Raw genomic sequence first — 14,481 nt, forward strand, 5'->3', positions numbered from 1 at the left:
TGGTAAATAAAGAGTTAGCAGTATATATATATGCCCTCTCCGTTAGAAGGTGACAAAGGAATCAACTGATAAAATATCATATCTGTTGCTAGTGATTCTTTGCAGCATAGACCTCAGCTACTACAATCTACATTTCTGTACTTTCTGTTCACATACTAAAGTGAATTGAAACCAATGAAAGATTGCCAGAGATATGCCCAGTTGAAAACTTTTGTTAGGTGTTCCAGTTGAAACTAGATCTTGCTGCATATTAGTAATTTGCCAGGTTTGGTCAAAATCAACTCCCTTTAAGCCAGTTAATCTCTTTAAACATTATTATAGAAAGGAAAAGCAGTACTGAACAGTGGAGTTGATAAAAAGACCTTTCTTTGGCCACATTACCATTAAATCCAGCCAATTTTTATTTTTATATATTAAGGGAATTTTTCAGTTAATCACGTTGCTCTCATGTATTTTATAATCATACATTATCTGTCTGTATTTAGTAAGCATATGAAAGTGATTTTAGTTAGGATTTTAGGTTTTTTTTGAGCAGCCAAACTAATACTTTCTAGGAGAATTTCTCTTATTCTAACAGATACTAAATCTAAAGAGTTGGTGTGTTTTTTTTGTTTTAGTCGGCCATATACTAACAAGGTCATCACTTTATGGTACCGTCCACCTGAACTGCTGTTGGGAGAAGAACGGTATACACCGGCTATTGATGTGTGGAGCTGTGGGTAAGATAGGCTTATTGATTGGTTTAATTTACTTGAAACCCTTGTTAAGTAAAATCCATATCATTTGCTAATGATGGGTATTTTTTTCCATTAGATGTATCCTTGGTGAACTCTTCACTAAAAAACCTATATTTCAAGCAAATCAGGAACTTGCACAACTAGAATTAATAAGGTAAGCTCATGATTGTAATATTTGCTGAGTGGAGGTTGTTATACTCTGTAGGATATTTAAAATCTTTCAGAATGTGTTTTCAGAAGGAGAACAGCATGGTTCTCTTAAAGGCTCTAAAGACTGCTGAATGACGGAGAAACTAGATTGCAGGCACTTGGATACTTGATTTAGTAAAATTAAGGATCTTAAAGTCTCTAAATCTTTTTGTGTGTGTGTGATTAACCCTTTGCACTTGCTTGCTTTTTTCTCGATTCCTTTATTCTAATGCTAACCGTGTCGAGTCACACTCGACATCCGAGTGCAAAAGGTTAAATCACAGGGCTTAAAGTAGAAAAGATGAGACTGGGATAGGCCAAGTAAATATGAGGGAGGAGAAAATGAATGGTAGATACATTTTTATTAAGTATGACAGGATGGAAGAATTAATGTTTTGGGATATTGCAAAGAAATACTCTTACATACATTTGCATATATGTTTATATGTATCTACGTATGTATACACAGCAAAATATATTCATCATGAAGCATGGGTCTTCATGATTTGAGCCCACCCTATCACCTAGGTTGTAAGTAATTATCAGTCACTTTTCTCTTCATTTAATATTTTAAATAATTTTTTTAAAGAAGAGCTTCCCCCTTCCCCCCCCCCCCCCCATATACAGTACTAGAGGCCTGGTGCATGAAAATTCACCAGGCCTGTAGTATTGTATATGGGGGGGAAGCCCTATCGCAGTCCGGGAGCCCTTGGGAATGTCCACCTGCTGGCTTAGGCCCACTCCCCAGGGGATCGGGCCTAAGCTGGCAGTCAGACATCCCTCTAGCAGCTCGGGAGCCCTTGGTGAATGACGGACGAATGGCTTAGCGCTATTGCGTAGGTGGGAGAGGCTCCCGCCACCACCGCTGAGCTGGCCAGCCATGAGCCAGCTTCTGGCTGAGTTGTGCTCCTTCTGTGGAATCGCACTAACCACCAGGGGACAGCTCCTGCATTGAGTGTCTGCCCCCTGGTGGTCAGTGTGCATCATAGCAACTGGTTGTTCCGCTGTTAGGGTCAATTTGCATATTACCCCTTTATTATATAGGATTAATTTACAACTTGTAAGATTTGCATAGTGTTTCAAAATATGCATGACAACTTTTAGAAAAGAAATTGATATGAGACATAGATACCAATATACTATGAATTTTTCCTTCAATAGACTTGTTAGATTAATAGATAACTTTCCATTTCTTCTGTAAATAATACTAGCTTAGATAACATGGGAAGCTGAATTTTTGCAGCTAGTAACTCTGTTAACTATCTCACTAGTTGAAGAGTATGATGACCAAGAGGCAGTTGTTTCCATTCTTTTATGCCAACTTTTTATTACTGTATATTTGTCATTTAATTAAATATAGACAGATGCAGTGCTTTGCAAGGACTTAAAGTTTGGCAAATAGATATAAATTAGAAAAGTCATAAAAATTTAGAAGGCACTCTGATTGTTTTTGCTATGTATGGATGTGGTTCGTGCAAGAAAGCTAATGTAGAATCCCATTCAGTGAATCCTCTGTGCAAAGAGAAAGCCTTGGCTATGTCAGGAGATTGGAGAATAAATGTTCATTATAAATTTTATGTTAAAATAAAATGTTTAAATTATGTATCTGTGTATCTTTTTTTTTTTTTTTAAATGATTCCCTCTAACCATTTTTTTCAGTTACTGTTTGTTCTGGTTGTATTGGATACTAGGGCATCTATTTTAATAATAAGTTCACACATATGATGCAAGCATTGTTCTAAGAATTTCACCTGAATTGGCCACAGTTGAGCTCTGTAACAACCCTATGTCTTCTTTTTTTTAAGTTAAGAAAAATGGACCTTACAGAAATAAAAGAATTTGTCCAGGGTCAAACAACTAGAATGGTGACAAAATTAAAATTTAAATGTAGACAGTTTTACCTTAGTATCTAAACTTTTAACCAGTTCTCAGTACCATGTAAGAAATAAAACTTTATACAAAGTTAGTGTGATTCAAACATCAAATTGACAAAGACAACATGAAAAATTTCTATAGAATATTAGTCCAAAAATTCAAAAGGAGATATTAGTCAATAGTGTCAGGCTTTTCATTAGAAAATTAACTTGCAGAAAGTCAAGTAAAGTTCACTTCAAGAATACAAGGATGCTTCAGTTTTAGGAAGTCTGTTCTTATAACTCTACATTTTAATAGAAGTAAAATAATATGTTTATCTTGATAGGTGTTGAATAGGCATTTTCTAGAAATAAAAACTCGCTAAACTGGGGAAGTGTAGAGAGATATTTCTTTAACATGATAAAAATGTGCATCACAAATTAGTAGCCTCAATAATATTTAGTGGTGAAATATTAGAAGTAAAGACAAGAATGATAAAAAGTTGTCTTCTAGTATTATTTGTGTTTTAGAAGTACTAACCAGTTACCTAATAGAATTAGGAAAGGGGTCCAATAAGAGGTATAGTAGTGGAAAAATGAAGGCAGTATTGTCATAATTTATGTATGACTAGAGGCCTGATGCATGAAATTTGTCCGGAAGGTCTTTTGGCTGTCTGGTCTAATTAGCATATTATGCTTTTATTATTATAGATAACATCACATATATGCATGCATGCAACATAGAAAGGAATTACCTGAATCATCTTAAATAACAAGCTTGGTAAAATGGGAAGTGTTAAGAAAAGTGTGTGTGTGTGTGTGTGTGTGTGTGTGTGTACACAAAAATGTGCTAGTATATGTTATATATACATATTAAAAACAATAGCTTTTATAAAATATGAACCAATAATCACCAGTTAGAAGTATGGTGGGAAAGATGATTTTTTAAAAACCTCCACCATATATTCTCCAGAAATATTGAAAACTATAATGTCCTGCTTAAAACTATAAAGAAGATTGAATAACTATTGTAGAGCTATATCTTGTTTTTGACTAGGAAGACTTAATTGTTTTTAAAGATGATAATTCATTCTATATTGTTGTAGTTCTAGTGAGAACTTAAGAAACATATTTTGAAATGATGTTTGATTTTTGATGTTCATCCTGGAGAAATAAATATGGCAATAACCAAGAAAATTCTCAAAAAGAAGGAAAATTTGGCATATCATATGTTAAAACAAAATTATAGTAACTAATAAGATTATTTTGTATTGGCACATGATACATAGATAAATCAATAAGATTATATGCAAAGTCCAGAAATAAAACAAGTTTATATGGACCTTACATTATAATACAGAAGACATTTCAAGTTAGGAGATTAATTAAACAGTATTTATTGATTGCTGGTTGTGTTCCAGTTCATGGGTTCTTTTAGGGTACAACGGAGGGTTAAGGCTATATCCTCAGTGCCTCATAACTGGCACACAGCTTCTTTTACTTTCTAGTTGAAGACAACAAACATAAACAATAAAATATATCAAGTGATTATATGTGAATGGAGATGGAAAATGGTAGAAGGTAGTGGTTGTAGGTAGAAGGGAATGTCTCTCCCATAAGGTATCATTTGAGCAGAGATCTGAAAGAAATGAGGCAACAGCAAAATAATCAAAATCCTGAGGCATGAGTGTAGTTGAGTTATTTATGAGCATGTTAACTCAGCTTAGTGTGAACCACATGGGAAAAGAAAGAAAGCTCAGTCCATCTGCTTAGCAGCAAAGTGTATAGTAATTAACAAGGAAATGGTAGATCTGAAGATACTAACATGGAAAAGCAGCATAATTCCATGAAAAGAGCAGTTTTCCAGAAGTCTATGTTTGATTTGATCCCATTTAGGTAAAACAAACACATCAAGAGTCTGGAATTGTTTATCTCAACATGGATCTGTTTTACTATCCAGTTTATACATTTCAGAATGTTTTTGTTTTGTTGGTAAGATATCATATTTAAAACAGAAAAAGATGCTTCAACTTTGATTCTATAGCATTTTTAAAATATGAAGAGAAAATGGAAGTTTCTGATAAAAGAAACAAGTCTCTCTGATTTGAACGAGGCAGCAGAGTATATTGAAAGGGGTGGGCTTTGGAATCTTACGGACCTCAGTTCTAATGACCATCAGCTACTTCCTACACTTGTGACTTACGGTAAGTTCCGTAATGTTTGTTTCTTCACAAGTAAAACTTAGGACTTAAGCTTAGGGCTATAAGAATTAAATAAATGTAAGTTTTCCAATACATACTCCTCCCCCTCATCTTATTTGTAGAAATGCTGGGATATTTCTGTCATCTTACAAAAAAAACAACACACCTCAGCAATGATGAGGTCTAGAGTTTGTATTATAAAAATAATGTGTAAACTGATCAAGAGTGGGAATACTAATCAGAATCTGTCTTAAAGAGCTTTATAGTACTACAGTAGGCAAGTAGTCTGTATGTTGCCTTGTTCCAGAAAGTATCTTAAGCAGATCCTAAAAGTTTTGTGATAGAAGAGCATGGGTTAAAAAGTGATGGCAAGCCCTGGCCAGATAGCTGAGTTGGTTAGAGTGTCCTCCTGATACACCAAGGTTGCAGGGTCCATCCCTGGTCAGGGAACATGTAAGAAGCAACCAGTGAATGCATAAATAAGTGAAACAACAAATCGATGTTTCTCCCTCTCTCTCCCTCTCCCGCTTTTTCCCCTCTCTAAAATAAAGTTTTAAAAAAGTGATGGAAAAAGAGAGTGAAAAGCAAAGGTGAGGACATAATGGGATGAATGAGGGCAAAAATATTTTTACACAAGAGTCAACTCTTTTAACTCTAAGACTTCTAGCTGCCAGCGAAAGACTGTTTATATATCACACAGTGTACATTACTTATGAAATAAAAGACATAATCTTGGAAGAAATTGAAAATAGATTGGAATAAAAAGAATCCTGCTTCTCTCTATCCAACCTTCCTCTATTCCCCCCACTACTCTTTCCCTCCAAAGCCTCAGGCCTAGATGGTGACCAAGGTGAAATTTTAAAAACATTAAAGGCACAGGCTTTGGCTTTTTTCAGAATATAGGAAAAGAAGGAAAGTTCCCATTTTTTAAAAATGAAGCATATATATCATTTGTAAATCATAACAAATTCCGTAAACTTGTGCTTCTTAATCATTTTTGGTCTCAAAACTTATCTACACTTTTAAATAATTATGAAAGATCCCAGGAGCTTTTATTTATGTTGGTAGTATTTATTGATATTTACCACATCAGGAATTAAAAATACTTTTAATTCATTTAAAAATAATAGGTTAAAAATAACATCTAAAATTGTAAAAAATCGTATTTCCTAAATGGAAATAAATGTTGGTGAAATGAGTAGCATTTTTATATTTTTACAAATCTTTTACTGTTTGGCTTAGTAAGTACATCTGGGATCCTCATGTCTGTGATACACTGTTCTCATTAGTCTTTTCAACTCTTTGTGCATATTCTTTTTTGAAACTGCACTAAATAAATGGTAATTTTTTTACAGGTTAGTTATAATGTGCAATTTGAAACCAAATGAAGGAATACGTTGTACTCTAATATATTGAATCTATTGGTCTCTCTCTTGCCATCTGAATGGATCTTTTACAACTCTGATGATTTTGTAAATTATGTTTTGGTCATTTGGAAAATATTGTATCACTGAATTGAGCATCTCTTCCACGTGTAACATTATATATTATTTATTATCACCACTGGTCTCAGCAGAGGAGCCTGTAGGTATTTATTGTGAAGCTGTCAATTTCATGGTGTAGAAAATAAGCTTTCTAGTATTCTGATTTTTCTCCTGAAAGCTCGAATTGTATAATTGGCAGTAAATATTGCAATTGTCTTCCTTGAAGTAACAAGCTGACTCTGAACATATTTGAGAAAATGTCTGACAGATACTCAAGTCCTAAGTGATCATAGTTAGTTGTTTTTGCAGGTAAAAAAGGTGATCCATGAATAAAGCAGCTACTTCAGCTTGCAACTCAAAAAATTGTTCAGGTGCTTCTCAAGGTAGCTATCAGATTTTGTGGTGCAGTAGAAGTGCTTTATGAGTATTTTCTATTTCATTACTGAGAATGTTAAAAAGATGTATCCTCAAAGTATTAGGGTTTAACACATTAATGTTTTTTGCTGCTTCAACAAGTACATTCATAAGTGGAACTGGCTTCTGCCTTGTCCCTAGATTGTGTGGTAGTGAAGAGTACTTAACTGCTTTGTTTGCTGTCATTGCCTTGAATCATGTTAAGGTTCTGGTAGTTTTACCCACTATTGGCTGTGTACTATCAGTAGAAAGTCAACACATTGAAAAGGGCACATAATGTCTTAGTAATACCTTCAAAGTGCCAGGCCCTTGAAGGGTCTAAGGGACACCCAAGGGTCTTTGAACCTCAATTTTGAAAACTGTTATATACCAATTTCACATGAGTATTGATGCAGGACAAATTAACAAGTTGAATGCAGCATGTTACTAAAATAATAGTACTTTTATTAGGCCTAGGTGGTATTCCTTGTCTGAATGTAAGAATAATCAAGTATTAAGGAAATCTTAGGGAAGGAAATGCAGATAAGGATTATAAGGTTTCTAAAAATTAAACTGATTAAACTAAAGCATCCTTTAAATATTTAAAGCCACAAAAACAAAACCCATAGTAAAAAGGAATAAATAAATGCTTCCTTAACAGGATATGTGGGTGAATTTCTGTGTACCTGTAACTATCTTTATTATGTATTATTTTCAAACCAAAGTCGTCATCTTTCCCAGTGGTAAACGATGAAAGTACTCCCATTAAAATCAGAAACAAAACAAAATTACCCAGTATTGTGTAGCGCATCAATATCATTCTAACACTGATTTGAAATTACTATATAATGTAACATGCCATAATGATAAAGAGGTACACTCATTCGAAAAAAATGGATGAATTCTGATTACAGGTAATACAGTTAATACAACTAATACAATTAATACAGGTAATACAACTTTAGTTACTAGTATTAACCGAGAAAGCCTCAAAGAAACAACTCTTAAAACTGTTAGGGATCATAGGATCTCAGATGGCTGCCTAAAATTTTTGTCAAATTTCAAGCTTTTCCTACAGTAAAACTCCTACTTACTGCTTAGGAAAATACAATAAGGATAGGAACAAATTTTTAAAAAGTAAAAACAAAACACACACCTGTAAAAAGAAATATACAAGATCTAATTGAAGAAATATATATTAAAATGAAATATAAAGTTTAATATTTTTGTGATAGAAATATTAAGCTTTGTAAGGATAGCAATACTTTCTGAATTAATCTATAAATTCAGAGCAGTAACTGAATTCCAGTAGGATGCTCTTACTTTGGAGTGTGACAGTATTGATTCTACATTTTAGCTGAAAGGAAATTCTGAGAGGACTAATTAGAGGAATGGGTAGGTAGAGGGGTTTGTCCTGTCAGCCTCATAAAAAATGTAAAACTGTCATATAGTATTGACATCAGAATATAAAAATCAGATAAGAATAGATTCCAAATTTAGACCTCAGATATTTGGGGTTTAGCATATGATACATTTTAAGACATCTTCAGTAAATGATTTTGGGATAGCTGGCTGATCATCAGGCACAGATGTTGCTAATATATAGTTATTATCAATTCCTATCTGCTTCCCTAGTTTCTAGTAACTTTCCATGCCTCAGTAAGTCTGTTCCATCCTGTATGCTGGTACCAACTGATAACTTTAAGACTTAGGTAATTTTCCACCACATAGATAATGAAATAATTGAAACTCTTTAGCTAAGAGGTAATGAAACTGATATTTATTGTAAGGCTACTGAGGCCCGATGCACGAAGATTCGTGCAAGAATGGGCCTTCCTTCCCCTGGCTGCCGGCACTGCCTTCACTGCGACTGGGGCAACGCCTGCGTCGTCGCTATGGTGATGATGCAAGCACCCTGCCCCCGGCCGGCCACTCAGCGCCTGTGTATTCAAATTAACCCGCCATATTTGTTGGGTTAATTTGCATACTCCTTATTTGCTGGTGGGCATTGCGAAGGTATGGTTAGTTTGCATCTTTCTCTTTTATTAGTATAGGTTAATGGGCCAGGATGCTAGCTCATTTAACTTCACAGCTCTTAAGTAAAATGAATCTCTGTTTTATGAAAGAAGAAACAGATTTTATGCAATGCAATTTGATCATTATCACACATTCAGTTCTAGAGTTTGTCTTCATTATGCAGTTGACAGTTGAATAACATGGGAAGTTGGGGCACCGACCCCAGATGCAGTCAAATCTGAGTATAACTTTGACTCTCCCAAAACTGAACTACTAATAGCCTACTGTTGACAAGAAGCCTTGCCAAATAACAGAAAGTCAGTTAATAAATATTTTGTTACATATATACTGTATTCTTACAATAAAGTAAGCTAGAGAAAAGATGTTAAAATTATAAAATACATTTATTGAAAAAGATCTGTGTATAATATAAGTGGACTTGTGCAGAACTGTATTGTTTAAGGGTCAACTTTAGTTAGGCAAACTGCCTCTTAAAACTGAATTGTGTGGCACCTGTTTATCTCCCAGGTAAACCTCCCTGAGCTCTAAATTCCTCCTGTACTGATTTTCTTAGTCTTCCTCCTAAATGTCTAAATTTAACTACTTCCATGCTTTTGCCTGAGTACTTCTCTTTGCCATTAACATAGTTGTCTTATTCCTTTTCCCACCTGTATATTGTTTAAAGGTCATGGTTCCCAGATTATAATTTAGTAAGACAAACGTACATGTAAACAACTAAAATACAAATCAAAAAACTACAGTAGTCCCCGTTATCTGTGGTTTCAATTTTGGTTACCCTCAGTCTGAAAATATTAAATGTAACATTCTAGCAATAAATCATAGTTTTAAATTATGGGATGTTCCTGGTAGTGCAGTGATGAAATCTTACGTCATCCCATTCCCTCCCACGGGGAACATGAATCATCCCTTTGTCCAGGGTGTCCACTCTCTATAAGGGTGAGTACAGTGCAATAAGATATTTTGAGAGAGCCCTGGCTGGTGTTGCTCAGTTGGTTGGAGCATCATACCGTACACAAAGAAGTGGCAGGTTCAATTCTTGGTTAGGACACATACCCAGGTTGTGGGTTCGATCCCCAATCAGGGTGTATGCAGGAGTCAGCCAGTCAGTGATTCTCTCTCATCATTGATGTTTCCATCTTTTTCTCTTTCTTCCTCTCTGAAATCAATAATAAAAAAAAAAAGACATTTTGAGAGATAGACCACATTCATATAACTTTTATTACAGAATATTGTTATAATTTTTCTCTTTGATTATTAAGAGTTGTTAATTTCTTGCTGTGCCTAATTTATAAATTAAACTTTACCATTGGTGTTTATGCATGTATAGGAAAAAAACATTGCATACATAGGGTTTGTTACTATTTGTGGTTACAGGCATCCATTGGGGGTCTTGGAACATATCCCTCATAGATAAGGGAGATTATCGTATATTGAAACAAAAAGCACAGTTTGGTTGACATATAACTTTAAAAGTGTGAGAGGTTCTCTTACATAATAAATATGTGTTTCTGAGAATGGCAATTTCACTTGTCAAATCTTATGCACTTTGGGGCATACATTTATAATTATGTATGTATAGAATATTTTTAGTCAGCAATACATGGGCCTTTTCTTTTTACATTTAAAGACCAGCTGATCATTTTATATACTATATATGTTTATCTTGAGATTTAGTATATTCAAGTTAAGCATATTTAACCAATTTTTTATCTATTACCAAAATCAGTTTTTAACTATTTACCAGCTGGAATTACCTATTTGTTATAGCATTTCTTCTATAAATTATTGTAACAAAGACTTACTAATTAATAAAATAATTATGAGGGTTTTCACCCTTTTTGGGTGGTTCAATTGATTGGAACCTTTGTCCTGTACACCAGACCAGCATGTCAAACTCGTGGCCCACAATGAATATTTTTGTGGCCCAGCCAATATAATTATGTAAGAAATGTTTTAATAAAAATTTTGTAATTTAATTCTTACAATATTCTGTTACACATAATTATTAATAATGAACTACAGTGTTCGCTAATGACTGATTACTATCATCGTGTTGCATTCATTTTCCTTACGCGCCTTACGAATATTTTAACAGTCTATTGCCATGTCATTAGTCATGTACTGACTTGCTTGGTGTGCACAACAGGAAGTATTTCGCCTTTGGAGAACAAGAAAAATAGGTTTATTTGTGTTATGCTTATTAATTTGTGCAGTTATTCAGTGTCTGGTAAGTTAATGTTCAAAAAATATTAATTTTTATTAAAATGTTCTATATTTTATGTTAACAATTACTCATCTCATCCCTTTGTATTCAGCATGTCTTTATCGAAATAAACCTACCTATGTTTCTATGAAAATTGAAGCTTTTGTTTTTTTGCGGCCCACATAAACTTAAACCTTATTTATTTGGCCCATGGTAGCCTTTGAGTTTGACATGCTTGCTGAACACCAAAAGGTTGCGGTTTGATTCCCAATCAGGGTGCATACCGCATATGGGAGTCAACCAATGGATGTTTCTCTCTCACATCGACATTTCTCTCTTTATATATATATATTAAAAAAAAATCAAAAACATACTCAGGTGAGATTATTTAAAAAAAATGCCTTTTAAAAATTTAGTGTTTTCAAGATACAGATAAGCAGAGAGTAAAGCAGTTAAAATTTCTTAATACCTTGAAAACTGTGGCGTAATTTTAAAGAACTTAAATGTTTCAAGAATGTTACTTTTAGGGTCCACCAGTTGACAGAATTTAACAGTCTTTATTTACAATGTACTTATCTTCCTGAGTGTAGTATATCTGTTTCTGCTTTTATTGCAAACTTCATTATATTCATGAAAAGAGGTAAATGACAGGTACCTATAAAATCAGAGAAAGGCATATACTAAACTCTTGTTTCTTAATTTATTGGGATAAATTTTTTTATTTTATTCAACATATGATCAGCATATTTTGAATGTTACCTTTAAGATTTGATTTTATAAATAAGAAGGTTTCCTTCTAGGAACTGAATGTTTGGAGTATTAGAAGTATCCACTGAAAATAAATTGATTTCTTAAAACAAGTAATTATGTTGAGATGAGTGAAATATTTAATAAAATTTCTATATGTATACCAGGACTTAAATGAGTTGATGTTTTGTATAGCAGTTGTATGTATTATTTTGTCTGTGTAGTTTATAGTGATGTACTTCTTCTTGTGTGTTTAGCCGTATATGTGGGAGTCCATGTCCTGCAGTGTGGCCCGATGTAATCAAACTACCGTATTTCAACACCATGAAACCAAAGAAGCAATATCGTCGAAAGTTAAGAGAAGAATTTGTTTTGTAAGAAGGGGATGCTTAAACATCCATATTGCATTGAATGTTTTTGTTTGTTTGTTTGTTTTTTTAGTTATTTACTGTGAATTCTAAATGTTACTCAATTCTCTACTGACTCAAAGTAGATCTATCACAATTATTCTGTGTCATTTTATTTTGAGTTTCCCTTTGCTACATGCAAATTACCATTTCACCACCATTATGGAATCAGTGGTTTGGGTTTGTGTGTTAGATTTGGTGTTTACATAAGAAAGAACTTTAACATTATTTTAAATTTTATTGAAACATCTTTCAACTTGAGCTCAGGTTTTTATTTTTATTGTAGGAAACTATTCTGTTCAATTCTTAATTTGTGTTATAACAGCAAATTGCCCATAGAGTAATAAAATATACTATTGTTTGCCAAAACTAAAATTATCAGAATGATAGTTATAAAAATATGTGAAAGTATTTTTCAAAAAAAATTTGGTATTTAATGGAATAAATTATTATAAACATGTTATAAAATGCTAGTACTTGAAATAAGCTTCTAAAGAAACATTAAACTGTGTCAAAGACCATGAATGACTTTTGTAATCCTCTCATGTCAGTATTCCTGCAGCCGCACTAGACTTATTTGATTACATGTTGGCCTTGGATCCTAGTAAGCGCTGCACTGCAGAACAAGCTCTTCAGTGTGAGTTCCTACGGGATGTGGAACCCTCAAAAATGCCCCCACCAGAGTAAGTGACTTTTTATTATTAGATCCCATTTATAAAGAAACTGGACAGTTTTAATAACATCCGTATGTAACTGTCAGAACTTTTTCATGGTTAGTTAAGTCAAAAGAAAGAAAAATAAAAAGAAACAATAACAGTATAAAATATATAATTTGCATATCTAGAATGCTTAATGTTCAGCTAACCATAGGACTAACAAAAGTAGCCTTCCTCTAGCTAATTTTATTAATATATTTTAATTCAAAGAAGATATTACTGCTGCAGCTTATTGTAGTACCCATACTACTGCTTATACTATTAGTTGGTGTTACTAAAATTTTGAGTGCTAATGCTAAACATATTTCATGTGTTACATTCATCTTTATAGTATTCTCAGGTGAGTATTATTATCATCATCACCATTTTACAGAGAAGGAAGCAGGCTCAAAGAGGTTAAGAAACTTGCCCAAGAATACAAATATAGTAAAGGGTGGACCCCACTCTCAAATTCAAGTTAGTCCAGTAAGAGAAAGAAGTTCTAATATATTCCTTGGCAAACTATATAATAAAATGTTTAATCACTGGATAAAAGAATATTAGTATCAAAAATTAATTGTATAAAATTAGTTTATTGTCCAGTGGGGAAGGGAAGGGTGGAATGCATCGAGTTTGGGAGTCAGAATAGCTGGGTTCTTGAAACTTTACTCTCTTGTGACTCCTATAATTTCTCTAAGATTGATTTGGGGAAAGGGGAGAGGACAAAGCAGTTCATTTGGTTCTTCTTCTTGGCAAGATCTAGAAACTTTGCAGGGATTTTCTTAATAATTTAAAAAATGCTGATGAGCGTCATAAAGCAAGCCTATGCGTACAATAGTAAAATATTTCCATGTAATACAGTTAACATATTATAAATGAACAAACATGGGCTTTGGAGTTCAAATCCTGACTCTTTCACTTATCACTCAGATTGGGTTTACTATATTTCTGTAAGACCCTCATACTCAGCTTCATTAAGTTTTTGCTGTATACGAATAGCCTTTGTGGAGATGATTTGAAAGGCTTAAAGGATATATCATCCTATATAATAAAAGCCTTATATGCTAAGTGTCTGGTTGTCCAGTCATCCGTTCAACCAATCAAAGCATAATCCTATCTAATAAAGCGTGAATATGCAAATTGACCATCACTCCAACACAAAAGATGACCGCCCCCATGTTGTCAAAGATGGCCACCACAAGATGGCCGGCAGGGGAGGGCAGTTGTGGGCGATCAGGCCAGCAGGGGAGGGCAGTTGGGAGGGACCAGGCCTGCAAGGGAGGGCAGTTGGGGGCGATCAGGCCTGCAGGGGAGGGCAGCTGGGGGTGACCAGGCCTGCAGGGGAAGGCAGTTAGGGGTGCCCGGGCCTGCAGGGGAGGGCAATTGCGGGGGGGCGGGAGAGACAGGCCTACAGGGGAGGATGGTTTGGGGGGGGACACAGGCCTGAAGGGGAGGGCAGTTGGGGGTGACTAGGACAGCAAAGGAGGGCAGTTGGGGGTGACCAGGCCTACAGGGGAGGGCAGTTGCGGAGGACC

General features: G+C 34.4%; 1 protein-coding gene across 2 annotated transcripts in view; it reads left to right on the forward strand.

Annotated features, from left to right (window-relative positions):
* Nucleotides 1-14,481, forward strand: part of CDK13 (cyclin dependent kinase 13) — a 117,171-nt gene that overhangs the window by 85,623 nt on the left and 17,067 nt on the right. For both annotated transcript variants that reach the window (XM_008150312.3, XM_008150316.3), the window contains exons 8-11: nucleotides 618-719; nucleotides 814-891; nucleotides 12,102-12,218; nucleotides 12,803-12,934. In XM_008150312.3, coding sequence (XP_008148534.1) covers nucleotides 618-719; nucleotides 814-891; nucleotides 12,102-12,218; nucleotides 12,803-12,934 — 429 coding nt within the window. The remainder of the gene's footprint in view (nucleotides 1-617; nucleotides 720-813; nucleotides 892-12,101; nucleotides 12,219-12,802; nucleotides 12,935-14,481) is intronic.

The sequence above is a fragment of the Eptesicus fuscus genome, chromosome 14, assembly GCF_027574615.1.
Source record: "Eptesicus fuscus isolate TK198812 chromosome 14, DD_ASM_mEF_20220401, whole genome shotgun sequence".
NCBI lineage: Eukaryota > Metazoa > Chordata > Mammalia > Chiroptera > Vespertilionidae > Eptesicus > Eptesicus fuscus.